The following is a 27,086-nucleotide window of genomic DNA, read 5'->3' as shown; positions in this document are numbered from 1 at the left end:
GCCTCCAAAAGTGCTGGGATTACAGGCCTGAGCCACCGTGCCCAGCTTGAATTCTGTAATTGCAAATGAACTTTTGTGTGTGTGTGTGTGTGTACTTTCTTTGCCAGTGACCATACGACAAATTAACTTTGAGGTACCCTGCTATAGTATATCTAAGTGACACTGGGACATGGTGGTTCACAGTAATTCTTGGGTCTTTGTTTTTTTGTTTTGTTTTTTTTGAGACAGAGTCTCACTCTGTTGCCCAGGCTGGAGTGCAGTGGCACCATCTTGGCTCACTGCAACCTCTGCCTCCCAGGTTCAAGCAATTCTTCTGCCTCAGCCTCCCGAGTAGCTGGGATTACAGGTGTGTGCCACTATGCCAGGCTAATTTTTTTGTATTTTTAGTAGAGACAGGGTTTCACCATTGTGGCCAGGTTGGTTCCCTGACCCCAAGTGATCCACCTGCCTCGGACTCCCACATTGCTGGGATTACAGGCGTGAGCCACTGTGCCTGTCCAGGTTCTTTGAAGAACTCTAGACCTCTTTCCTGAGATACAGCCCAACTTAGGAACGACGCTGTCAAAAACCATTTCAAACCAGGTTCCTTCCTTTGTGATGCTGATCATGAGGCCAAGAAGCTCCATCGAACTGTGATCCCCAGGTTTTCTGTCCTCAGTTACATCCTGAAACAGTCCAGTCCCAAGTGGGGCATTTCCAGCTGCTTCAAACATCTTGGATAGCTGCTGCATTAAGACATTTCCCTATCCTGCAGTGTAGTTCATTCACAGTCCTTCATGAGTCTGGGCAGTTCTGCTAAAAAGAACTATGTGCCAATTCTGCTCCTTCCTGATAAATCTGTGGATTCTCTTTGAATCGCCAATATATTTCTCAAAACTTCTAAGACAAGTATTACATGTTCTAGGTATTTAAACACATTAACTGCAGTACCATAACCCAAATGACATTCTCAGAATGACTGTCAGGGACTATGCACTTCTGAACACACCTAAATATGGAATTTCTTATTCAACAGAATTTTAAAGTAACATCAGCACAGACAAAAATAGTTTTGCTTCATCAATCTATATAATCATAGTATTCTCTGATGTGGAAATTCTACTTTCTAGCTACATCTCCCTATCTAATACACATGTCTTCTAGCAGGCATAGTTATCAAATGCATTTTGTTTGTTTTATTCCTACATAATTAAAAGCACAACTGACTGCTGTTTCTTTTTTTTTTTTTTCACTGATAGAGGATGTACTGAGTTCAGTGATCAAAGTCATGAAATAGACACACAGGTCACTGTGTCTAAATATAGAAGTTATTATTTTGTAATGTAGTTATGACTATAGTAGTTACTACTCTGTGATGAGGTTATTACTCTGTGATGACTCAAAAGCCTTCTTAGACACTTGTATGTAGTCTATTAAGTTCAAAATAATGAATATTTATCACAGCACATTGACGAAATTCTGATAGGTTCAAAGGCACAAAAGGTTAACAATTGCTCGCATACAAGCTATTAACATAGTCACTATTTTGCTGTCACCTATTAGTGTCAACATTTATAAAATAACAGGTATTAATTTCATAGTATCATAGAATGTATAGTCACTTACTGTAGGAGCATATGAAAACCATATCCACCTGAAGGTTGGGGAAATATACTTAAGATGATAGAATAGATAGCCCCTCTCAGTGAGCCTGTACTGGTGTGTTGGCAGTATCTTTGTGTTTCTCCCTTACTTCCTCTTAGGAGTGGATAAAATCTTGTTCCTCCAGCTCTAAGTGAGGCCAGTGGCTGGGGCTTGCTTCTGTCACCAATTCCTGTTTCAAAGTGGGCTCCCAGCAATATCTCTTATGGCCCTCATGCTCACCCCTCATGGGGCAGTCTCCAGCCTTGTATTAGTGAATACACTTAGAATCAAACACCATTTGTTTCCTGTGTAATAGAAGGAGGGAGTAAGAAAGTAAATAGTGTTAACATTAAATTCCATTCGTTCTAAGATTATAGATTAAAATAATGTAAATGTAAGAGCTAACTGAAAACTCTTAGAAGAACACATAGGAGTAAGTCTTTGTGAACTTAGACGGTTGTTTCTTAAATATAACATGAAAAACATAAGTAACAAAAGTAAAAAAATGAATCAGACTTCACCAAAATTAAAACTTTTTGTGCTTCAAAGAACACCACTGAGAAAAAGACAACCCACAAAATGAGAGAAAATATTTGCAAATTACGTATCTGATAAGAGGTTTGTATCCAGAGTATATTAAAAAAATTCTTACAACAACAAAAAGATCATCCCGTTAAAAATTGGCCACAGATTTGAGCAGATATTTCTCCAGAGAAGATATACAAATAGCCAATCAACACATGAGAAGATGCTCAAAATCCTTAGCCATTAGGGAAATACAAATCAAAACCATAATGAAATACCACTTCATACCAACTAAGATAGCTATAATCAAAAAATGGAAAAGAACAAGTGTTGGTAGGATATGGAGGAATTGAAACTTTCATACCTTGCTGCTGGGAATGTAAAATGGTATAACAGTTTGGCCGTTGCTCAAAAAGTTAAACATAGTTACCAAATGGCCATTAATTTCACTCCTAAGTATTTACCCAGGAGAATTGAAAACATATGTCTACACACAAACTTGTATACAAATGTTTACAGCAGTGGTATTATTATTTAGAAACAGCATCTTGTTGTATTGTCCAGTCTGGTCTTGAACTCCTGGTCTCAAGTGATCCTTCTGCCTTGGCCTCTCAAAGTGCTGAGATTACAGGTATAAGCCACTGTGCCTGGCCTACAATAGCATTACTGATAATAGCTAAAATATGAAAATTATCCAATATCCATCAACAGATGGATGGATGTGATACACACAAAATGTGATAGATTCATAAAGTAGAATATCATTTGGACAGAAAAAAATGAAATTCTGATACGTGCTACAGCATGGATGACATTTTGAAAACATTATGCTAAGTGACAGAAGCCAGACACAACAGGTCACATTTTGTGTGATTTCATTTATGTGAAATGTCAAGAATAGGCAAATCCATGGAGACAGAAAGTAGATTAGTGGTTGCCAGAAGTTGTGGGGAGAGGGGCATGAGAGTGACTGCTAATGTGTACAAGGTTTCTTTTGGGGCTATAAAATGTTCTGGAATTATATAGTGATGATGGTTGCACACCTTTGTGAATATACTAAAAAACACTGAATTCTACACTTTTTAAAAAAATTAGCAATATTTATTCTGAAAAGTAATTGTATGTTTCAAGTAACAGATATTACCTTCCAATATAATCTCTAGGCATACTTTGTAGTTCTGAACCATGTTTTAGAAAAACATTTCCAGCAGTCTGTGCAGAATTTATTTATATTCCATCACTGGCAGTAATTGCACTTGTTGCAGCAGGAACTTTAAATTATTCTGCTGCAATCTTTAAGACTGCTGTGAAAGTTGTACTTTCAGAAACACTGAGTACTTTGTATAGCAGCTGCAGGTCGGACGTCAGAGGGGTCTTAAAGGAAACCTTTTACATGGTGAAGCTGGTAGGAGCAGAGAACCTGTGCCAACTCCAAGTAGCCCCACTTCCTCCGTGAATTGTACACTCTGAAAGGGCGAATTTTATGGTATAGGAATCAGAGCTCAATAAAGGTATTATATTATAAAAAAGCAGTAAGGCAGAGTCTCGCTCTGTCGCTCAGGCTGGAGTGCGGTGGCCCAATCTGGGCTCACTGCAACCTCCGCCTCCCAGGTTCAAGCCATTCTCTTGCCTCAGCCTCCTAAGTAGCTGGGACTATAGGCGCCTGTCACCACACCCACCTAATTTTTGTAACTTTTTAGTAGAGACGGGGGTTTCACCATATTGGCCAGGCTGGTCTTAAACTCCTAACCTTGTGATCCGCCCGCCTCGGCCTCTCAAAGTGCTGGGATTACAGGCGTGAGCCACCGCGCCTCGCCTTGCTTGCTATATTGCCCAGGTTGGAATACGGTGGCACAAACTCGCCTCACTGCAACCTCCGCCTCCCAGGTTCAAGCCATTCTCCTGCCTCAGCCTCCTAAGTAGCTGGGACTATAGGCGCCTGTCACCACACCCACCTAATTTTTGTAACTTTTTAGTAGAGACGGGGGTTTCACCATATTGGCCAGGCTGGTCTTAAACTCCTAACCTTGTGATCCGCCCGCCTCGGCCTCTCAAAGTGCTGGGATTACAGGCGTGAGCCACCGCGCCTCGCCTTTTAAAATTTTTTTTTGAGATAGAATCTCGCTCTGTTGCCCAGGCTGGAGTGCAGTGGTGCGATCTTGGCTCACTGCCTCCTAGGCTCAAGCGATTCTCCTGCCTTAGCCTTCTGAGTCACTGGGACTACAGGCGTGCCACCATGCCTGGCTAATTTTTGTATTTTTAGTAGAGACAGGGTTTCACCATATTGGCCAGCCTGGTCTCAAACTCCTGACCTTGTGATCTGCTTGCCTCAGCAGAATTTTTTTTTAGAAAGATACTTTATTTTTTAGGAAATGAGCCATAATTATCTTAAATGTGAAAAACCACATCCAATAAACTGATATGTTTCTGGAACAAGGCAGTATCTTGTCACGTGTTCACAGTGAAACCCATTTTAATGCAGGTCCAGCGCCAACTGCAGTCCTGTCCAATCCCCCGTAGGTACAAGGCCCTGGCTCCTCTTCCTGTGTACTGCCGGACTTCCTCATCTCATTGGGTCCAGTCTAAAGCAGATGTCCATTGTCTTCTTCGCATGTTGTGATTGTGGCTTAGAGGTAGGCACAGTGCCGCTCCAGCAGCAAGGGGTTAGCGTTACTTAAGAACAGCAGCTCTTTTTTCCCTTCTTCTGTATGAGCTTTCTCAGGTTGAAGCCAATTGTTTTCCAAATAATACTGAATACAACTTTCGAATTTCTTTGGCTTATAGATGGAAACTAGGATGGGAATAAAGGGATCCAGGGCATCAAATCCGTCCTTTCCCAGCAACTCCTGGAGCAGATACGCTTTCCGGGGCTTAAAGAGAGACCCAGTCTGGCTCAAAGTCAACACAATGGCACCTCCATGACAGTCGTTTTTCATCATTTTCCTCAGCTTGTGAAACAAGTGCTAATTCCTCTGGGACAATCGGGCATTTATCTTCTCTTTTCAGAGCGGTCCTTCCCCAAAGAGCATTGATTCCATCCACGGCCACCAGGAGGTGAAAAACATCCAAAGAACGTTGCCTCTTGAGCTCTTTCAGCACAATTCCAGCTGCATCTGTGTGTTCCTCATCCGTGTTATGCCCTATTGGGAGAGACAGTGGATTGCAGTGCTGCCAGAGGCCTTCTCTCATTCACGTTACATATTCTGTGTCTTCTTTTTTTCTTTTTCTTTTTTTTGAGACGAAGTTTCACTCTGTTGCCCAAGCTGGAGTACAGTGGCGTGATCTCAGCTCACTGCAACGTCCACCTCCCGAATTCAAGAGATTCTCCTGCCTCAGCCTCCTGGGTAGCTGGGACTACAGGAACGTGCCACCATGCCCAGATAATTTTTGTATTTTTAGTAGAGACAGGGTTTCACTGTGTTGGCCCAGCTGGTCTCAAACTCCTGACCTCGTGATCCTCCCACCTTGGCCTCCCAAAGTGTTGGGGTTGCAGGCGTGAGCCACTGCGCCCGGCCTCAAGAATTGTTATTCTTTTTTTTTTTTTTTGAGACGGAGCCTTGCTCTGTTGCCTGGGCTGGAGTGCAGTGGCCGGATCTCAGCTCACTGCAAGCTCCGCCTCCCGGGTTTACGCCATTCTCCTGCGTCAGCCTCCGGAGTAGCTGGGACTACAGGCGCCCGCCACCTCGCCTGGCTAGGTTTTTGTATTTTTAGTAGAGACGGGGTTTCACCGTGTTAGCCAGGATGGTCTCGATTTCCTGACCTTGTGATCCGCCGGTCTCGGACTCCCAAAGTGCTGGGATTACAGGCTTGAGCCACCGCGCCCGGCCTAAGAATTGTTATTCTTACAGTGGATCAGAACTCAAAGACATATATGAAGAAATCTGAGTCCAGGATCCAAGTTTTTTTTCATTTACCTCTTTTATCAGACAGCTTGCATTGATTCCAATCTTCTTGGTCTCACTATTCTCTTGTTCCAGCCACTGCTAGCAAGACTGTTCTGTGTGGACTCTGAACTTCCGGCTGGCAAGAACTGCCAAGCCAATAGTACTTCATGTACGTCATGTTGCTCTGAGTCCTCCTTGCTGCCTGTCCACTGATGTCAAGGTGAATTCTGCCTTGGGCAATCTGAAAATTCAGGAGAGATTACGTTCTGGGGTGAATCTTTGAGGAGTGGCAGGTAAGAGCTGAGGAATCATAAATTCTTCCCAACCCATCTCACACATACTGTTTGGAGGTGTGGTTTATGTGGTTTCTCAGAGGTGTGACCATGACATTTAGCATTTCATTGCACTTATTGGTGGCCAGCTTGATGTTACATCCTCATATTGTGTTTCCTTCTGGATCTGCTTCACTCTGCTTATCCCCCATTTTTGCTCTCTGAGATTTCACTCCTTACCAAGGAGGTAGCATGAAAGCTTTTGCCTCAGGGTCTCCTTTTGGGGGAACCTAAGCTAAGACATCTCTCAATCTTTTACAACTATTTTGAACACACGGCATTTGACAGCAATTTCTAGTGACCCAATTTTAGCGAGTCTTTCCAAAGTACTCAATCTTTTTAAAATAAAAAGCAAATTTTTAATCACATTTCATGGGTAAAGTTATAAATATATAATTATAATAACACACATAACTGGCAAAAAGAGGTTTAGAAATAAACACACTTGGCCCTTGCTAGGTATACAGCCCATGAGTATGCTGGAGAGAAGCTTGCAGATTAATTTTGTTTGGCTTGTGCAATATTTTAATATTCTAATTAAGGGCTGTCATTTAAAAATTTGAACATTTAACATAAATCAAGATTTCTACCATTAAAAAAATTGCAAGACCTGGCAACACTGGACTCGTATAAATGGACTCCAGACAGGTATGGGGAAGTCTAGGCCTGCTAAGGGATATTAAATCTAGGAAATTAGGGTCGGGCGCGGGTGGCTCACGCCTGTAATCCCAGCACTTTGGGAGACCGAGACGGGCGGATCACAAGGTCAGGAGATCGAGACCATCCTGGCTAACATGGTGAAAGCCCGTCTCTAGTAAAAATAAAAAAAATTAGCTGGGCATGGTGGCGGGCGCTTGTAGTCCCAGCTACTCAGGAGGCTGAGGCAGGAGAATGGTGTGAACCTGGGAGGTGGAGCTTGCAGTGAGCTAAGATCGTGCCATTGCAGTATAGCCTGGGTGACAGAGCGAGACTCCATCTGAAAAAACCAAACAAGAAAAAACTAGGAAATTAGACTTCATCTTATGTAGTCTCACAGTAAAAACTGAGGCATGTGCTGAGACTGCTTTGTACTAGTTGTACCTGGTGAACAGGTGGCACTTAGAGTCTCTAGAACCAGGAAAGTATAAAATTCCCTGTAACAGAGCAAAATTGAGTAGCTCATGCCTGGATGAACATCGCTCTGCATAACGGGTAACATCATCAGCTATATAACCTTGTGAGAATTTGTAAACCCTGTGCCTCCAGCATGCTGTGTTGTTCCGTCATTTTTGGGATCATCTCTGTACATTTCATATACTTTTCTATTACAGAAATGTTTCCCATCCTCTGTTAGTGTTTTTGTATTACTTTATATCACTTTCCTGTTTGACAATACAAATTGGTGTCAGAAATGAGACTAACACAAAGACCCCAGACCTTAAAGACTAGGTTAATTTGAGGGAAACACAAATGCACTGCAGGAGAAAATATGATCCTGGAATACCAGGGCAGCAATAGGACCACCCTTGGCAGAGGAGACTGTAAATGGTTTGTAGATAAAAATGGAAAATTGTTTCAATGAACTATGTCCATTACCCCCTTGACTGATTATGGGAAGTCTGGCATACCAGATTGAAAAGAAATAATAATCTGTAAATGGGCAGATTTACGATTTCCTGGTTACTTTTATTAGCTCTAGCTAGGGTGACCATATGTTCCCTTTTGATCAGAATAGGCTTGGTTTGTGCCTGTTGTCCAGACATAATGATTATTGGTATCTCCTTTCACTTTCAAAAGTGTCTGGGTTTGGACAATAAATTCTATGATCACTCCAGAGGGGCAGAGGCACTCAAGACTTTCTACGGAAATTGAAACAGGAAACTACTGGATCGTGAGTCCAACTGGTAGGGCAGACCAAGACAAACTCTGGGAATGGGACATTTGGGATGTTCTATTAGGTGTGACAATAAGGCCGAAGGACCTCTTCAAGTCTACATTGGATTCAGCACATCTTCAAGCAGATGTTGTGTAATAGCTGAGGTTTTAGATGAGGTAGGGATTGGGAATTCCTTTAATTCCCACTGGTTTTGCTCTTTAAAGAGAAGGAGACAGATTAGAGACAGGAAAATTAAGTGTTATAATGGCTTTTAAAATGCAATCCTTTTAACATGCTTTAACTAGACTTGTTGCTTTAACTAGTCTTGTAACAGGTAAAACTTGAAAAGCTGTGCCTTTGGAGCTTGTGTTTTTCAAAAACACAAGTGGTGTTTAGAATAGGATTCGAAAATGGCTGTATGCTTGAGCACATACCCTTTAAAGAGAAAATAAAAAATACTTGAGCCATAAAACATTTATTGTTACAGAGCGTTTGCTCGTAAATGCTATATGGCAAAAAAAAATTGCTAAATTATTGGTAAGTAATTCTCTTTTGAAAATTTCACTTAAGAGGTCAATTTATAGATGCATATCATCTGGGCAGGTAGAGTGTCACTTTCACCGACTGTTATCTTTATGAGTTTTGTTAACTAGAAGTTTCATCACTTCCAAGGTGATCCAAGGTTTCAAAGTACATTGAACTAAAATAGGTTCAAGGCATTAACTAGGTCAGAGCAGGTATTAACTAACTTTAGACATAATTTATTAGATATGAAGTACTTTTGATACAGTTTTATTCAGTATATGATCCTTCTGAACTGAGATAAGATTGGGAGAGGCTGGCAACATGCCCAGAGCTTCTTCAAGGTTTTAAGTCCTGGGAAGAAGATAATTTGAGTCTGTTAATATTTGTGCCTTTGGCCAGGTGTGGTGGCTCACGCCTGTAATCTCAGCACTTTGGGAGACCGAGGTGAGAGAATTGCTTGAGCCCAGGAGTCTGAGAACAGCCTTGAAAACATAACATAGTAAGACTTTCTCTCTCTCTCTCTCCGTATATTATATATAGAGAGATATATATATATTTTTTTAAAGGGCAGAAGATTTTGGTTGGGCACCTGTAATCCCAGCACTTTGGGAGGCCAAGGTGGGTGGATCACTTGAGGTCAGGAGTTTGAGACCAGCTTGGCCAACATGGTGAAACCCCATCTCTACTAGAAATAGAAAAATTAGCTGGGCATGATGGCGCACACCGTCATCCCAGCTACTTGGGAGGCTGAGGCATGAGAATCTCTTGAATCCGGGAGGCAGAGGCTGGAATGAGCTGAGACTGCGCCACTGCACTCCAGCCTGGGCGACATAGCGAGACTGTCTCAAAAAAAGAACTGCAGTTTACTGCATGTCAATTATACCTCAATAAGTCTATAAAGAAAATGTAAAGATCTCTGATAATTCTAAGTAATAATTTGATTTTATTTGCTGACATCTTTTTACTGGATTTACCACCTTTGCAAAGTTGGTTATTCTAATTCTGAGAAAAAAAAGTGTAGCCAAAATTCTTTATGAAACTCAAATTCAATGTTGTCTCTAATCAGGAATAACACTTGTATCCATGAAAACAAAGAGTTGAAGAAGAGTATCAGACAAATCTTACAGGCTTTTGCTGATCTCAATCCTCCCTTTCCTTGCTATTGTCTGTTAACCTCAGTGGGTTCTATCTGAGAGCCCAGTGTTCAGAGCATGGTGTTTTTTAATGTGCCCATATAGGAGGCTGAGACTCCCCTTTCTTCCCACCTTTACCCTTATATAGGACTCAGGTTATAATGAGGAAAGGAACTGAATCTGCAAACTTTGGCACAAATTCTAAGACACGAATAGAGAGTCAAAAAGAGTATAAATAAATAAATACTTCTGAAATTTTGTGCACCTCTAAAATTTGAATATACTAATTTGCTATCACAACATATCCAGCCTAGAATACTACAGTTAGTGAGAAAAGGATACAGCTTGTTTAATATGCTGTCATATTAGAGAAAAAAAAAATCAACTGATTTCACCTGTTATCATGTTCATAACATGAACTCATAACTTTTAAAGAAAAAAGTCACCTTTCTGCTTGTATTACAATGATTGCTGTGACCTCTTTTCTTCTCCAGTGCCATTTTGTCCAGCTCCAGTAGGTCATGTGAAATGGTGGAACACATGCCCTTAGAACCCAGGTTGTTCCCAACTATAATCTCCATTAAAGGAATCAGGGTTCTTTGATGAGCAATGTATCCCATGTTTGAGAAAGAATAATTCAAGTTGAGTTTTGGGGTATCTTAACTATTATCACAAAGAATGTTTTCAGCAGTTCCTGGGGAAGGAAGGAGGTCAAGTTGACAAGAGGGTTGCTAACCACAAGTAGAAACAATCTGAGTTATCAACTAGAAATGATTACACACCCAGCATAAATACTAAGATAAAGAAGACTAACAACCACAAATGTTAGAGAATGTGTGGAGCAAGTGGAAGTCTCCTACATTGTTGCAGGCATGTAAAATCGTACAATCCTTTGGGGAAAAGGCCTGGCAGTTTCTTATTAAACTAAATATACACCTACCCAAGGACTATAAAATTCCATCCCCAGATATTTACCCAAGAGAAATAAAGACATGTGTTCACAAAAGAATTGTCTAAGAATGTTCATAGCAGCTTTATTCATAACAGTAAAAAGCAAGCAGAAAGAGCCCAGTGTCCATCAACAGAAAGATAAACAAACTGTGTGACATATTCATACAAAAGAATACTCAGCAATAAAAAGAAATGAACCACTGACACATGCAACAACACAAATAAATCTCAGAAACACTATGCTAAGTCAAAGAAGAATTACATTTTGTATGATTTCACTTACATGAAGTTTTAGAACAGGTAAATTTAACCTTTGATATAAAAGAATGAGAACAGTAGTTATACCTGAGGGGTGGGGAGGGGATAGACTGGGAGAGGGATTTAGGAAACTTTCTGAAGATGATTGCAATGTTCTAAATTTTGGAAAGGGTTTGGGTTACACAGGTGTATATGTCTGCAAGAACTCAGTAAATTTATACTTAAGATTTGGGCATTTTATTGCAGGTAAATCTTAAATAAAAAATTAAAAACTAAATAAATACTAAACTCTAGTTAATATGCAGCTGAAGTACTAGGGGGAAGTGTATCAGCAACTGCAATTTATTTTGAAATCCATCAAAAAGTATGCTGGATAGGAAAATAATAAAACAAGTAGAGTAAGATGTAGAATCCCTGTGGTCAGTATTTCAGTATTTACTATAAAACTCTTTCAACTTTACTGTATGTTTGAAATGTTTCATAATAAAATGATGGGAAAAAGACCTCAGTAGGTCTTATCGTTCTATTGTATGTCCCTTGTTTGAAATAAATTATTCTTTCTGCAAGATACAGATTTGATAGCAACATAGGGACCAGAAATCAGCTCCCTGGGATTCTAAAAGATGGATGATACATGTGAATATGGTAAGAAGGAGAAGAAAATATAAAAATTATTAATAAGGAAGCCAAATAATATGAAGACTAACTACTAATACTTATTTTATTGTCACCACAAAGGGAAAGTACCTTTTAATGACTGCTAACCACTGAATGAAGAACTGTATTTTCTGTCAATTTATGTGTGACTTGTATCTTACCCAAATTTGTTCAAAATTTAGACATTGAATAATCAGTAAAAAACAATTATTAAGCATTTTCCTATATACCCAGTATTATAGTTGTTGGTATGCTATATATGGGATAAAATAACATGCATTGCCTTTTGAGAGCTTTGCAGGAAATTTGGCACAAGTTTATGCCGAACAAATCTGGTTCTGTTTCCCACTTCTGCACTTATTAGTTGTGGGACCCTGGGCCAATTCTTCTGTAAGCCTCACTTTCCTCATTTGCACAAAGGGGAAAGACAATGGCAGTTCATACTTCATGTGGTTATTTTGAATATTAAATGAGACAACCTATTTTACTTATACTGTATCACAATGACTACTAGATAGAAAGTACTCAATAAATGTATTATTAAAAAAAAGAATTGTAAGACACAAAACTTTCAATTGGTGGAAGAATGTGTAGTGCCTTAATTTGTCTAAACAGAGCAGTATCTCCTCACTAGGGAGCACAAACAGTAAATAGGATAGGATTTGTTTTGTTTTCTCCCAGAGTTGTGATAAATATTGTAAAAAATTAAGGAACAATAAGCTTCCCGCATCGATGCTCTGAGAATACAGAAACTTAGATCCAGGAGTGCAATGCACAATATACCTCTTTTCAGCTTAATGTCTGCACCTGATAGAAGCTACCCTGCTTCACCTGGGCTTGCATTAAACACTCAGAATTGTTACCCATAACGTTTTGTACCTGTCACTAGCACCTGTTAAGTAGGTGGGCACGTAGCTAGAGTCTTGAATTTAAAAAGTCAGGTAAAGAGAGAGTTTATGAAGGCCAGGAAGACATTAATGTCTGGCAGGTGGCAGAATGAGCAGCTGTGTGACACTCTGGCAAGCTGGGAAGCATGCTTCATTGTCTCTCGCTATGTGTGGTATCCAAATTCCCCACAGTCTTTGCTATCTTCTGTATCTTTTGGCATATTTTTACCACCTATCTTGTTAACAATCATGCAGCCTATATTCCCACATACTGTTGCAACTGGCTGAAACTAAGCAGTAGCAGCTGCTCCTTTTAGTTGGGGCATAGCTCTCCTGTTACACTGCCCACAACTCCTTACTGTCTTTCACATGAGGCACATTTCCTGCCTGGCCTGGATGGCCTCTGGACCCTGGTCTAGTTAGATTTAGGCAGTGGTGACATGTTGGGGGTTTCTTAGTGGTAAGTTATATCTAGATGAGAAGTATTCTACCCTCTACCCCCAGCAAAAAAGCAGCCAGGGGTCTCAGATATTTCTCAAATGCCTTTCAGAGTAGATGAGTTCCTTACTATCATTTCATAAAAGGAAGGTGATGACTTAAAGGAGGAGAAACTCAATAATTGCCTAAAAAAAAAAATCTCTGGCCAGGCGTGGTGGCTTAAGCCTGTAATCCCAGCACTTTGGGAGGCCGAGGTGGGCGGATCACAAGGTCAGGAGATCGAGACCATCCTGGCTAACATGGTGAAACCTCGTCTCTACTAAAAAATACAAAAACAAAAACTAGCCGGGCGAGGTGGCGGGCGCCTATAGTCCCAGCTACTCGGGAGGCTGAGGCGGGAGAATGGCGTAAACCCGGGAGGCGGAGCTTGCAGTGAGATCAAGCCACTGCACTCCAGCCGGGGCAACAGAGCAAGACTCCGTCTCAAAAAAAAAAAAAAAATCCCTGACATGATTGAAGTCTTAAGACGTCCTATTCTGAAACACCCTTGGAAATGGAGAATGAACATTCTACTTTTACACAGCCTTGCATCTGCTTTGAAACTCACACAACATTGGTTCCTTTCTTTAGTACTTTCCCTGTCCTCTTACTGGTCTTGTTTTTCAAGATGTAAGTTTACTGAGTGGGAATATTTAGATACAGCTAGTGTCTAATTGAAAGTATGGGGCAATGTCTAGCACCAGTGCAGAACTGGGAAGAATTCACATCATTCTTAACACGGCATCAAGCCAAAACTGAAGAAAAAAATGGAAAGATTTTAATGTAAATCATCCAAGCTAAAATTCCATATTTTAACCTTAAACTTGAATCAGCAATGATTGTTGCTGCTGTAATAAATTCCTTATTACTAGTTATTCTTTTGAGGTTAAAAGAGATAAATGTGCAGAACATGCGAAATGGAAGCAACTGAATTTCTCAAACAGGAAGCACAAAGAAACATTTTCTCCCTTTAATTGGGTTGCCTTTAACTTTTTAAAGAATGATTATTAAAGTTCAAGGATCATATTTAGATCTTTCCTAACAAAGAAGAAATAATACTTGTTTCATAAGTAAGCCAAAAATTTTCTCTGGTGAATCAGGCAACCCCCAAGCTAGTAAGAACTCCTCCTGGGACCTTATCTACCCTTCTACAGGAAACAGAACTAGTGCAGGCAAGGGTACCTTTATCTTACTGAGTAAGTATGAAAATATTGCCTAAACAAGATCAGAAAACTCACTAAATGAATAGAATGGTGAGATGAGAACATCCTTAGATACATTAAAAGCTAAACAGGATGCGTATCAGAAAAAAATTTCACTTAAGGTTTGCTTGGAATCTTTTACATTAGTCTATATAGAAACACAACTATTCAATGTGAACATCAAGCCAGGAGAACAAAACCAAGGCAGAAAAGATAATTTGGGAACTAGAACCAATTCCTGATACTACATATACAAATACAAAACACATATAAATACATGTATAAGATTTTAAAAACCTGTGATGACACATTTTGGGCTCAAAATAATGTTCTCACATAACACATCTCATTTCTCATCCTTAAGCAAAATTTGGTATAGAGGTTATGTGGTTTCTTTCTGCATGTTTACTTTTGTCTCTCCCTGTCTTTCCTAGCCTTAACAAACAAAATTCTAAACCATCCTTTAAGAATCCATCAATGATCCATCCCATCAATGACTTACTCCTCAACAATTGGAATTAACCTGTCCTTTTCTTTTCCCAGCATTTTATATTTGCATTACCACCTAGCTCAAAGCTGCAAAACACTAAACTTCTTGGAACAGTATTCTAAAAAACCTTTACAAAAAATGAAGTCCTCACCATCTTTTATAGGAAGAGTTTAAAAAAGAAGTCATAGTCATCTGAAGTCAACACAAGACTTTTTTGGAAAATATTGGAGAATGTGCCATGCAGATAATAAAATGGATTGAACACAGCTGCTGGGGTGTTTGGCTAAAAGTCTCTTAGGTTACAATTATCTCACTCTTTTTAACAGCTTCTGTTTATGGTTTCTTCTTCTTCTGCAGTGTTACATACCATCTGGTAAACATAGCAGCTGAAGACTCTGTTGGGTTTCTGCTCTATGTGTAGCACTAAGTCTCTGTCAAAGTAGACTTCATGGCTATATGTCTGTAACAAAAATACAATCATATGGATTCTCCTTTTCACACAGCCATATTCACTACTGTGTTACTAAAATGTCACAGTACCTATGCTAGGGATCTTCAAATATATATTTAGAAGAAAATAGTTGCTAGAAAGAGGTTTTTCATTATTTGTGGATATGCATATTATTAACAAAAAAGGGCATTCTACAAAATACAGAGAATAAAAAGAACTCTGGACTCAGGAGTCTAAATACCCAGATTCTATTTCCAACACTGCTACTATCTATCTTATTGTGTGATCATGTATGAATTGCCAAACTTCACAGGTTCTCCACTGATAAAACAAGACCTGGATAAAATGGTGTCTATTGTTCCTTATAACTTTGACATTCTATAATAGTTGAAATATCAGACAAATGTATTCAAGAGTACCTGGGAATCCTACATGCTTAGATATGGTCTCTATTAAATAACTGTGTGGATTTATTACCATATTCTCTTATTTAAAAAAATTTTTCCAAATTTTTAATTGAAAGAAAATCAAAGACTAGGGTAAGGAAAGAGACAATAAGTCTCAGGAAAACACATGAAGTTTTATCTTTAAGGCCACTGGTGCCCAGGGGAGGAAGGCTTAAGAAGTACTCTTTTGTTCTGTATATAGGACAATAACCTCTTTCACGTGGTCATTGGCATAGGTGAGTCTGGACTGACATGAACACAGTAACATCTGTTCTAATAAATGGCACCTATAAAGAAAAGGTTTACAACTTTGTGTTCCATGGACTCTACTTACCACATCCCATGACTCCACTAGTGGAATGCTTTTAAGTAAAGTTCCATATTCATTACAGTGGAAATCCAGGTGAGCTTTTCCTTCGGCGTCGATTTGAGTAACAGCTACCACAGAAAGCAAATCTAACTCATCTTCATAGTCCACAATTTTGAAAGTCTTTGGGATAGACAGATAAAATAGAGGGAAAGGGGCAAAATCCAGTTATTCAGGTAGGCTTATTTCTGCATTTATAGTTTAAGTATTCCATTACTCACAAAAATATGACAGAAGAATGAATTAATGGGAAGAATAATAGGTAGAAATGTATCGATTTATATGCCTAGTAAAACATCAGCTCCAAGATTTTCAAGAGTTAAGCAGTATCCTACAGATCTGATAAACAAAACCAAGTCTATGCAGATCTCAAAGTATAACTGAAATTCTCTACGGTGACAGCAAATCAGAGCTTCTCTAAATTTAAAAGAGTATTCAACTGCTGCCTCTCACAAGTGTGTTTGCTGATTCCTGGACAGGACTAAACACATGAAGCTCAGTTCTGAAACCTGAAGACTGCTCACTGAGCTCTCAAAGTTCTCACACCAGAAAAACATAGTCATTTCTAGAAGGATGGATAACCCATCATACACTATTTATGACTTTTTACCACCTTTAAAAAAAATCCTTTTGGTTTTTTAAAAAAAGCAAAAATGGCTGCTTATTCTTGAGGGAGAATACTAGGAAATGAAATCCAACCCACAGAACAGGACTGGGACAAAAGGATTAGCTATGGTACAGAGAGAAAAATCCCAGAACTGTGTCTCAAAGAAGAAAACCCAAGATTTCAAAAACCTTGTAGGGAAAGCAGATCAGTGCCCAACCATCCAGGAATGGATCACAGGAAGGTACATCTTGGCTGAATGCCTGGCATCAACTTTAAAGACAGGCATAGCATGTTTCTCTTAATCACTATGCACTAATTCTTCACCTATGTTTGGTCAACTGCTCTCTAATACACTGACATTTTCTGCCTTTGCCACCTTAAGACATAAAAATTTATATGGATTTATTACCTTTGATTATTAAAATGTACTTCTATGTTATTTCCTTTCTGCCTTCACCTTACCATGGTCAGACTTCAAAGGGTGACTTCTTGCTTTGGTGTCCGTGATTTTATAGACTTTAGTCACAATTTCTTCAAACTTTTCCTTTACAGGCTAAAATATTTTGTTTTTTAATCTCATGATATAGAGCATCTCTCGTTTTGCTACGACCTCTCCCCCCGAAAGAATTACACAACCTTTTGGAAATTTTAGTACATCTTTCTGGAATACGGTTTTATATGCAGAGTATGTTGCTTTCTTCTTTGTTCTCAATAGGTGTGTATGGTCCAAAATAATAATTTTTAGTGTGTTTTTTTGAGAACTGCTACATACTGGGTCACCTCCAACCTATTTTAAAAGAAGTTCAAAAACTGTCCTTAGAAGGCCACTCTAATGTTTCTAACTAAAAACGGTCATGCAAATAATATAGTTAGATAGTCTAAATGGATTTAGAATTTATGCAACGGTTTATATATTTAAGGCATGATCACTCAGTTGATTTCATAAATACCTCCAATGCCTCTTTAAAGGAAGGGGATAAAAATGCATTAGCTCAGTGACTCATAAAGCCAACTTGAAGACAAGGGCTGAACTGATTTATCACACCCTCACATCCTCTTCCTCTGACCTATGGACATTAACAAACATATTCAAGTCTAGCAAGTAAAAAATAAGGCAAAAACCATATAGTCATCAGGATATAACTCAAGAATTTTCCCTTAAGAGAGCTCCCTAGAAAATATACACATCAACGAAACAAAACAAAACAAAACAATAAGCTAATAGTGTTTTCAAATTATTTTGGTCCTGTGAACTTTTCTGCAAATAAAACTTTAAGAATAATTACAATATGAAAAGAGAGGATGGTGGGGTTGCACTGGTTGAAATAGCACGCACAACCCCAACCAACTGGCCTGCCTGGAACCCCTCAGCCCCAACCTCTACCCCAGGGTATGGGGAAATAGTAATATGAAATTCACAATGCAAGTACACACTGGTTTGGTTTGTCATCTCTGGCCAAAGCAATACCTCTTGTTCTGGGTCATCATCCAGAAGGTTAAAACTTTTTTTTACCACCCGTCCAGAAGCTGTAACAGTGAGTACATTTTCATTCTATCATATGGAAAGAAATAAAAAGATATGACAAGTTCTATTACATGCAGTCAAAAGTAAAATTGTATTAACAAATTTGGTAAAACTTACCAACCCTTCTCCCGCATCCACAATTATTTCCTCAACTGAGAAAATTCTGAACCAGATTTCTGATCCTCTGTTTCGTATTTTGACATAAGGTCTCATTCTGTTGCCTAGGCTGGAGTGCAGTGGTGCGATTTTGCCTCACTGCAGTGGTACAATCTTGGTTCACTGCATCCTCTGCCTCCCAGGCTCAAGCGATCCTCCCAGCTCAGCCTCCCAAGTAGCTGGGACTACAGGCATGTACCACCATGCCTGGTTAATTTTCTACTTTTTGTAGAGACAGGGTTACACTATGTCACCCAGGCTGGTCTCGAAAGCCTGAACTCAAGCAATTTGTCTGACTTGGCCTTTCAAAGTGCTGGGATTACAGGTGTGAGCCACTATGCCCGGCTCAAAAATACTTTATTCAAGTTTTTAATGGCTAAAATGCCAGAATGGGCAAAAAAAAAAATTATTTAAAAGATTATAGATTAGCTGCCTCATTTACCTGACTTTTGCCTTAGTATACAGTACAGCAAATAAAAAGTAGATCTGTTTTAGAAACTTCCCTCCCCGTAATTTTCTTTGTGGTCTTAATTTATACACTAAAAGAAAAGTACCATCTGGAGTTAAAGTATGGTATGTGATTTTTAAAGATTTATATATTACCCCAATTAAATTTGTTTGCACAATTAATTAGACTCAAAGGTTGATAATTCATCAATAAAAACTTAAAAGGAAACTCAGAAAAGAAACAGAAATAAGCAAAAGAGAAACTCAATATAGTCAACTTTCTTTAAATCTCAAATGTACATGGGGCTAAAACTGGCTACCCATGTAGACAAAATGAACAGACTTTTATAGGGCTGTGCTGTTGTTTTCCGCTACACTCAAAGGCAAATATATTAGCATATTATAGTCTTCTACAGAAAGACAATGATATACAAAGGATTTTAAAGTACTCTTGACTTACTTTATTGTTCTCCCTGTTGGCCAAAATGACAAAATCTTCAGAGATCTGATGCTGAAAACTATTATTTTCTATTTCAGTTAGCTTCAAAACTCTGAGAAGGGAAAAAGGATTCTGAGAACATAAGACTTCAAAACACCATCAAAGTGCCAAAGTTTAGGTACTGAAATAAAACTCAACAAATAAAAATTATAGTAACAATACTGAGGTAGTTCTCTTGATTACTCTGCAGTACTAATAAGTGATCACTGAATGTCCATGAACTCCTTCAAATTCAGCGATTCTGTTAAACAGAAAACTGTGGGAACTGTGACAACAGGTGCCACTGAAGTAGGTAATGATCAGCTTGGTCAGGCCTAAGCTATTTTCCAAACTGGCTTAATAAAAGTTACTCTGAAGAACCTTATTTCTGCTATGCTGTAACAGGTCTCTAACATTTCAGCTCTAACAATTATAGCAGATATTTGCATTTTTATTTCTGAAGTAGGATGAGATATCTATGAGCAACACTTAGGGTTAACTATAAAGAAATTCAATTAGCAACGAAATCTATACCTAAATAGAAACCACGAGTTTTCATGATAGAATAATATTTAAAAATGACAACTGAAAATACTCTTCTTTTTTTCTTAGGATTGGTTATATTTAAAGATTTGGGTTTTTTGAGTGCAAATGGCGTCATGGATCAAGCCTATTTGCTTACCATCCACAGAAATCTGTTTACATCGTTAACAAGCTTCAAAAGCACAATGTTTTACAAGCTCAAAGTCTCAAATGCAGAAAAAAAGAACAGCAGAGAGAAGCAGCTATGTGTCCAGAGAGTGCTGGAGGCCTCAGAGTTCCCGAAGACCAAGAGATCAAATAATAATTTAAATTACTCACTTAGTGTTTTTAGAGGCAATATTTTTAAATGCTTATATTTTAAAACCTGGCAAAAGGCCATACACTCTTTGTGGGCCTTGTTTTCTTAAGTTCAAACTAATATGGGTGGTAACAAACATTAAAAGTAAGGCTTACTGAAGCGGAACCACAGATTAAGATGTGTAAAAATTAATAATCTTATTTCATTAAATCCTTTCATCTTCATTATATGAGTAATAGATCCAGAGGGGTAGACTGATTACCATGAAGCATAAAAAATAAAGGCAGACACTTCCCTTTTTTATGTTTTATTTTTTTAGAGACAGGGTCTTACTCCATTACCCAGGCTGGAGTACAGTGCTACAATCATAGCTCACTGCAGCCTCGAACTCCTGGGCTCAGCTGATCCTCCTGCCCCAGCCTCCTGAGGTGCTAGGATCACAGGTGCCCACCATCATGCCTGGCTATTTTTTATTTAAATTTTTTGTAGAGACGAAGTCTCACTATGTTGCCCAGGCTGGTCTCAAACTCCTGGTTTCAGGGGATCCTCCTGCTTCGGCCTCCCAAAGTGCAGGATGATAGACCTAAACTACCATGCCCAGCCCCTTCTCTTCTTATTCAACAAATACTGAGTATCTACTCTGTGCTAAGGACTATGCTTAGTGCTGGGGTTATAGGTGTCAGCAAAACAGACCACTTCCCTGTCATCAGAGTTTATGATACCAAATAAGGTATTTAAGCAGAAGATCACAAAAATAATTTATTTAAGTTGTCCTAAGTGCCACAAAGGAAGATGACACCATGGGTAAAATGAAAATATCATGGGCAAGCAAATATGACAAGGGGCATCACGGAAGGTCTGTGGAAAAGTGACATTGAAGCTGGGCCATAAAATATGAATAGAAATCAGGCAGAAGTGTTGGTAGGGGAAACAGACTCCAAACAGAGGGAACATGCCCTCTATTTTCTGAAAAGACAGCATGACTAGAGTAAACTGAGAGGGAGGAGGGTCTTTCGGACCATGCTATCTATGTTGATTTTTATCCTAAGAGCAATGAAAAGCCATAAAAAGGTTAAAGCATTTGAATTCACTTGCATAGGTTTTTGTATTTCTTCATGTTCTTAAAAATCATGCTAGCTGCTGAGAAGAAAACTGACTTAGTGCAAGAGTGGATCCTGGAGCCCTGGAGTGGGCTATTATTGTAACCTAGGCTAGTGATGACAGTGACCTGATCAAGATGATGACAGTGGCCAAGGGCAGAAATAGGCAGATTTAAGAAATATTTTGGGCCGGGCGCGGTGGCTCAAGCCTGTAATCCCAGCACTTTGGGAGGCCGAGACGGGCGGATCACGAGGTCAGGAGATCGAGACCATCCTGGCTAACACGGTGAAACCCCGTCTCTACTAAAAATACAAAAAACTAGCCGGGCGAGGTGGTGGGCGCCTGTAGTCCCAGCTACTCCGGAGGCTGACGCAGGAGAATGGCGTAAACCCGGGAGGCGGAGCTTGCAGTGAGCTGAGATCCGGCCACTGCACTCCAGCCCGGGCGACAGAGCAAGACTCCGTCTCAAAAAAAAAAAAAAAAAAGAAATATTTTGTAGCAAAATAAACTGGATTGAGAGGATATATGGTGTGTATGTATGAGAGAAAGAGAATGCCTCTAAGTGTTTAAATGTATGTATACTGATGAAAGACAAATTGGTAAGAAATTATCAGGAATGATTCAAGATTTCTGGAATGAGCTTAGATGAGAGGTTGGGGTTAGTATATACATTTTGGAGTTCTCATGTATACATGATCTTGAAGCCAAAGGAATAAACAGAATCAAGCAGATTAAGAGAAGAGGGCCTAAGACCCAACTATGGACATCCAATAATTAAAGTCTGGGTAGAGGAGGAAGAGCACAAAAGCATACTAAAAAAGATAGATGAAAGAGGAAAATATTCAGAACTGTGGTGTCAGGGATGCCAAATGAAAAGTGTTTAAGGAAAGGAGAGGAACTCCGTGCGCTCTCCCCTCCCGTTCTCTTTCCGCCATCTTTCCGCACTGCCACAATGGTGCGCATGAATGTCCTGGCTGATGCTCTCAAGAGCATCACCAATGCCGAAAAGAGAGGCAAACGCCAGGTGCTTATTAGGCCGTGCTCCAAAGTCATCGTCCAGTTTCTCACTGTGATGATGAAGCATGGTTACATTGGCGAATTTGAAATCATTGATGACCACAGAGCTGGGAAAATTGTTGTGAACCTTACAGGCAGGCTAAACAAGTGTGGAGTGATCAGCCCCAGATTTGAGTGCAACTCAAAGATCTATAAAACTGGCAGAATAACCTGCTTTCATCCCGCCAGTTTGGTTTCATTGTACTGACAACCTCAGCTGGCATCATGGACCATGAAGAAGCAAGACGAACACACACAGGAGGGAAAATCCTGGGATTCTTGTTCTAGGGATGTAATACATACATTTACAAATAAAATGCCTCATGGAAAAAAAAAAAAAAAAAGGAAAGGAGAGGTCAGTTTGTGAGAGATGTGTGTGCCCTTAAACCAATCAAAATAAAACAAGATTTACTTCAAACAATCCACTTCCTTTCCTGTGTCTAGGCTGTCTTCAGAACAAAGACAAATACTTTTCTTTCTTATTAACCCTAGAGAATTAAGACCTGATGAGAAAGGGCCAGTCTGTAATTACCTTTTACTCGCATATCATCCATCAAATAACTTTTTCAAATTTAATACTTACAAACAGTAATGTTGAGGCTGAAAGAATAAATTCAGGTTTTCTATATACCAGTCTCTGAGGAAGCACTCAACAAGCTAATTATTTCCATTAATTGGCTCACTAGTTTGCTGGCAAAAATAAAGATGCCAATAAATGCTACCAAAAGCTGCTCTTAACTTTCAAGTGCTAATGAGATTACTCACTTGACTTGATTTGGGCCAACATGTATTATTCTACCAGAAGCATCAGGATGGAAATAGATCCAGTCAGATTCTAGAGAACAACAATCCATTTCCTGGATCCCGTTTTTTGCCTGAAGTTGGAAAAAAAATATTAAAGACAAAGATTAAGGGAAAATCAAATGATTTTAAAAATCGAACCCAAGTGATAGATCAGTAGGTCAAAGGTACAAGGAAGAAAAAACATTAACCAGTTCAAGTGGAATATATTTGAGGGCCAAATGATGACATGCAAATTTGAGAAATTCTGAACATTTAAATTCAGAAATGTCATGGATTTGCTCTGTAACATACCCTATATCTCACAAACAGATGTAATAACACAAGAGATACCATATCTCAAGCATCTACTTTGTGTCAGGAACCGCATTCAATGCTTTATAGTCACTGCTTCGTTTAATAATAACACTCAAAGGAAGTACTGAAAACTGATACACAAAGAGAATAAATCATTTGTCCAATTTTTTTTGGTTTGTGTGTGTGTGTGTGTGTGTGTTTAAATAGAGATAGAGTCTTGCTATACTGCCCAGGCTGGTATCAAACTCTTGGCCTCAAGTGATCCTCTCACCTCAGCCTTTTAAAGTGCTAGGACTACATGCGTGAGCCACTGCACCTGACCTTGTCCAATATTTTGAACCTACTAAACAGCAGATCTGACTCAAAATCCATGGACTTTCCATTATATAACTCTGCCATAATCATGCACATGCAGTTCTCCACAACTTCTTCCTCTCTTTCCTATCCCCAACTATCTTTCAATCAGAAGAGCAGATAACAAAAAAATGAACATGTAAACAAACCTAAAGTCTCAGACATGGGTCACAGAATCTTGGATAAGTCAAATGTTGAATTCTAATATCTGAGGAAATGATCTAATACTGCTTAGCTTTTAAGGCAAGAAGAGATTTCCCTGTAGTATATTTAGGTATCAAAATAAAGAAAAAACCCATTTGATATGTTATCACATGTGTACACAAATGTTTTACCTTATATCTAGGAGCACTGGGAACGAATACCAACTTGGATATATTAACTTCACTGGCTTTACAGAAGTCATTTAATTTAATTTCTCTAATGTAAAATGAAATGATGCCATATTTCCTACTAGATACTCATGAGTTTTGAAACACTAAAGCTTTTAAATTCCATTAGCATACATTGATAGGCTACTGTGTTCTAGGTATCAGACTAGGCATTCATGCCTCACATCAATTAAACAATCTTTGTTGTCAAGAAGTTTATAGTCTAGGGGAAGGCAGAAACATAAATAAAAAAAATAAGGCAGTTATTGTGAGCTACGATTGTGCCACTGTACTCCAATATGTAATTGACCCATGCACCAGATAGCCAAGTGAAGAGAATTTTGAGTTAAAAAAAGGTTGAAATGAGCCTTAAAGGATAAGCAGAAAATAGCTACAAATAACAGACAGCAAAATCAAATGTACAGAAGTGTTACTCAGCCGGGGGCAGTGGCTCACGGCTGTAATCCCAGCACTTTGGAAGGCTGAGGCGGGCGGATCACTTGAGGTCAGGAGTTCGAGACTAGCCTGGCCAACAAGATGAAACCCCATCTTTACTAAAAATACAAAAATTAGTGGGCATGCTGGTGTGCACCTGTAATCCCAGCTACTCAAGAGGCTGAGGCAGGAGAATCGCTTGAACCCAGGAGGTGGAGGTTGCAGTAAGCCGAGATCATACCACTACACTCCAGCCTGGGCGACAGAGTGAAACCATGTCTCAAAACAAAACAAACAAAAAAATCAAAAGTATAGCGGTGTTAATCCATACAGTATGCATATAAACATGAGTAACAGGTAAAATTAAATTAAAAAGTATAGTATCCAGCCATGAGACTGGAGAGGTAGGCTGGGGTTATATTCTAAGTGCTTTGTATGCCATGATTTATTTTTATTTTTTAGTTTTTGAGACAGGGTCTCACTCTGTTGCACAGGCTGGAATGCAGTGGTGTGATCTCGGCTCACTGCAGCCTTGACCTCTTGGCCTCAATCAATTCTCTCACCTCAGCCTTCCAAGTAGCTGGGACCACAGGTGCACACCACCACACCTGGCTAATTTTTGTATTTTCTGTGGAGACAGGGTTTTACCATGTTGCCCAGGCTGCTCTTGAACTCCTGGGCTCAAGTGATCTGCCTGCCTACGCCTCCCAAAGTGCTGGAATTACAGGTGTGAGCCACCGTGCCTGGCCTCATGATTTTTAAATTTTTGGAATGTAATACATTTTATGTATCAAATCAATGAATGAGTTTCAATTTTTCAAGAATTTCTACAAGAATCCTAATTATACCTAATAGAAATAGTGGTATTATTACATTTTACATAAAAGAAAATTAATGTAATTAAATGTTGATTGTAACCACTGAAATTAATGTGTCCATGACAGTATTAGCTCCAGATGCTCCTTTGTTTAATACAAAATATGCACATACTATACATATCTTTTTTTAGGAGATTGTTCTCTTTACTGTAATATCTAATTAAAACATGCAAAAAAAGATCTTTGCATGAAATACTAGGCAGTTTATTGTCAGCTTCTATTGTTTTTATTTGCTCAAATGTTAGATTTTAAAGCTCAGTTTAATAGAAAAAGCTATGAAACATTTTCTGAAATCTTAAGTTAGGCTGCTTATGTGTTTTTTTAGTTATCTACTCTTCTGACTAACAGGTGGGGAGTTAATAGGTATACAAATCATTAAGGCAATGTCACAGTGATAAAATTGTTTAGAAAAGGACTAAAAGCTTCCCCTGAATTTGGCAGCTCTTTAAGAGTATGCTGAAATATAGATTTGAATAAATGTTATAATCCGTTATTATAGAAGGAGAATGTGTGACAAGCATGCTTGATATACATGGTTCAAGTCCATTATTTAGATATAAAGTAATTCCTCAGAAACCATAGGGGATTGCTTCCAGGACCCCTCACAAATACCAAAACCCACTGGATGCTCAAGTACCTTGTATAAAATGGTGCAGTATTTGCATACAATCTATGCATCTATGCACATCATCCCTTGTACCATCCTTTTTTTTTTTCTGAATATTTCCAATCCATAGTTAGTTGAATCCACAAATGTGGAACCCATGGATATAGAGGGCCAGTTGTATGTGTACGTGTGTGTGTGTTTGTGTATGAAGTAATAGGTACTATCAGTTCTTATAAAAAAGAGTATGTGTTAAATGTCCAGAATGTGAACTGTGCAGGATTTCACTAGGTCCAAAGTTAAGTGAAAAAGAGATGTGACAGGTCCTGGTAGCTGAATGATGTTCACTGGGTGGGAGGTGACCAATCAAACCAAGACTTGTCACAGCGGAAAACAGCCCTTAGAGAGTCCTTTATAAAAGAGGCAGCTCCTACTTGGCCCAGCCAAGTAGGAGCTGCCATGTAATAAGTATTTGGGGAAATGGAAGGGAACAATGCTCCTACAAAAGAAAACTAGAAGACACTACACACATTGTTCCCTGACAGCCATGACATCAAGGGAAGTGGATAAATGGATCCAAGGCTATGCTGATCTGCAATGTGGTAAAAGGTGATCTGTAACGTGGTGAAAGCCACTGGAGCCAACAGTGACTGACTGAGCAAGGTCAGCATAAGCTGAACCTGCCTCAAAAAAAAAAAGGCAAATTCTTCTGCTCTATCAAAAGGGAGGATCATTTGAGGCCAGAAATTCGAGACTAACCTGGAAAACATAGCGAGATCCCATCTCTACAAAAAACAAAAAAGTAGCCAGGCATGGTGGTACGCTCCTATAGTCCCAGATACTCGGGAGGCCGAGGTGGGAGGATCACCTGAGCCCAGGAGGTTGAGGTTGCAGTGAGCTCTGATTGTGCCACTGCACTCCAGGCTGGGCAAGAGTGAGACTCTGTCTCTAAATAAATAAATATAAAATAAAAGTAGTGTTGGCTGGGCGTGGTGGCTCACGCCTGTAATCCCAGCACTTTGGGAGGCCAAGGCGGGTGGATCACGAGGTCAGGAGATCGAGACCATACTGG

The 27,086-nt window shown here is 39.3% G+C and overlaps 1 protein-coding gene and 2 pseudogenes across 3 annotated transcripts in view; 1 reads left to right on the top strand and 2 right to left on the bottom strand.

The window, feature by feature from the left end:
- Positions 1-3,288: 3,288 nt before the first annotated feature.
- On the bottom strand, positions 3,289-3,543 carry LOC105514550 (annotated as a pseudogene).
- A 10,316-nt stretch (positions 3,544-13,859) lies between these two features.
- The window catches only part of DCAF17 (DDB1 and CUL4 associated factor 17), a 49,183-nt gene continuing 35,956 nt past the window's right edge, over positions 13,860-27,086 (bottom strand). The window contains exons 10-14 of one of the 2 annotated variants that reach the window (XM_011945928.1): positions 23,040-23,149; positions 19,259-19,349; positions 18,139-18,222; positions 16,031-16,186; positions 13,860-15,259 (exon numbers count right to left, since the gene is read on the bottom strand). In XM_011945928.1, coding sequence (XP_011801318.1) covers positions 15,119-15,259; positions 16,031-16,186; positions 18,139-18,222; positions 19,259-19,349; positions 23,040-23,149 — 582 coding nt within the window. In that variant the 3' untranslated portion in view covers positions 13,860-15,118. The remainder of the gene's footprint in view (positions 15,260-16,030; positions 16,187-18,138; positions 18,223-19,258; positions 19,350-23,039; positions 23,150-27,086) is intronic. The other variant, XM_011945929.1, reaches the window with a different exon arrangement.
- On the top strand, positions 22,121-22,599 carry LOC105514526 (annotated as a pseudogene). The gene has a single exon (XR_001002194.1). The product of XR_001002194.1 is annotated as a 40S ribosomal protein S15a pseudogene (transcript).

This window comes from Colobus angolensis, unplaced genomic scaffold, assembly GCF_000951035.1.
Source record: "Colobus angolensis palliatus isolate OR3802 unplaced genomic scaffold, Cang.pa_1.0 Scaffold247, whole genome shotgun sequence".
Taxonomy (NCBI): domain Eukaryota; kingdom Metazoa; phylum Chordata; class Mammalia; order Primates; family Cercopithecidae; genus Colobus; species Colobus angolensis.
This window is presented reverse-complemented; position numbering and strand designations above follow the sequence as displayed.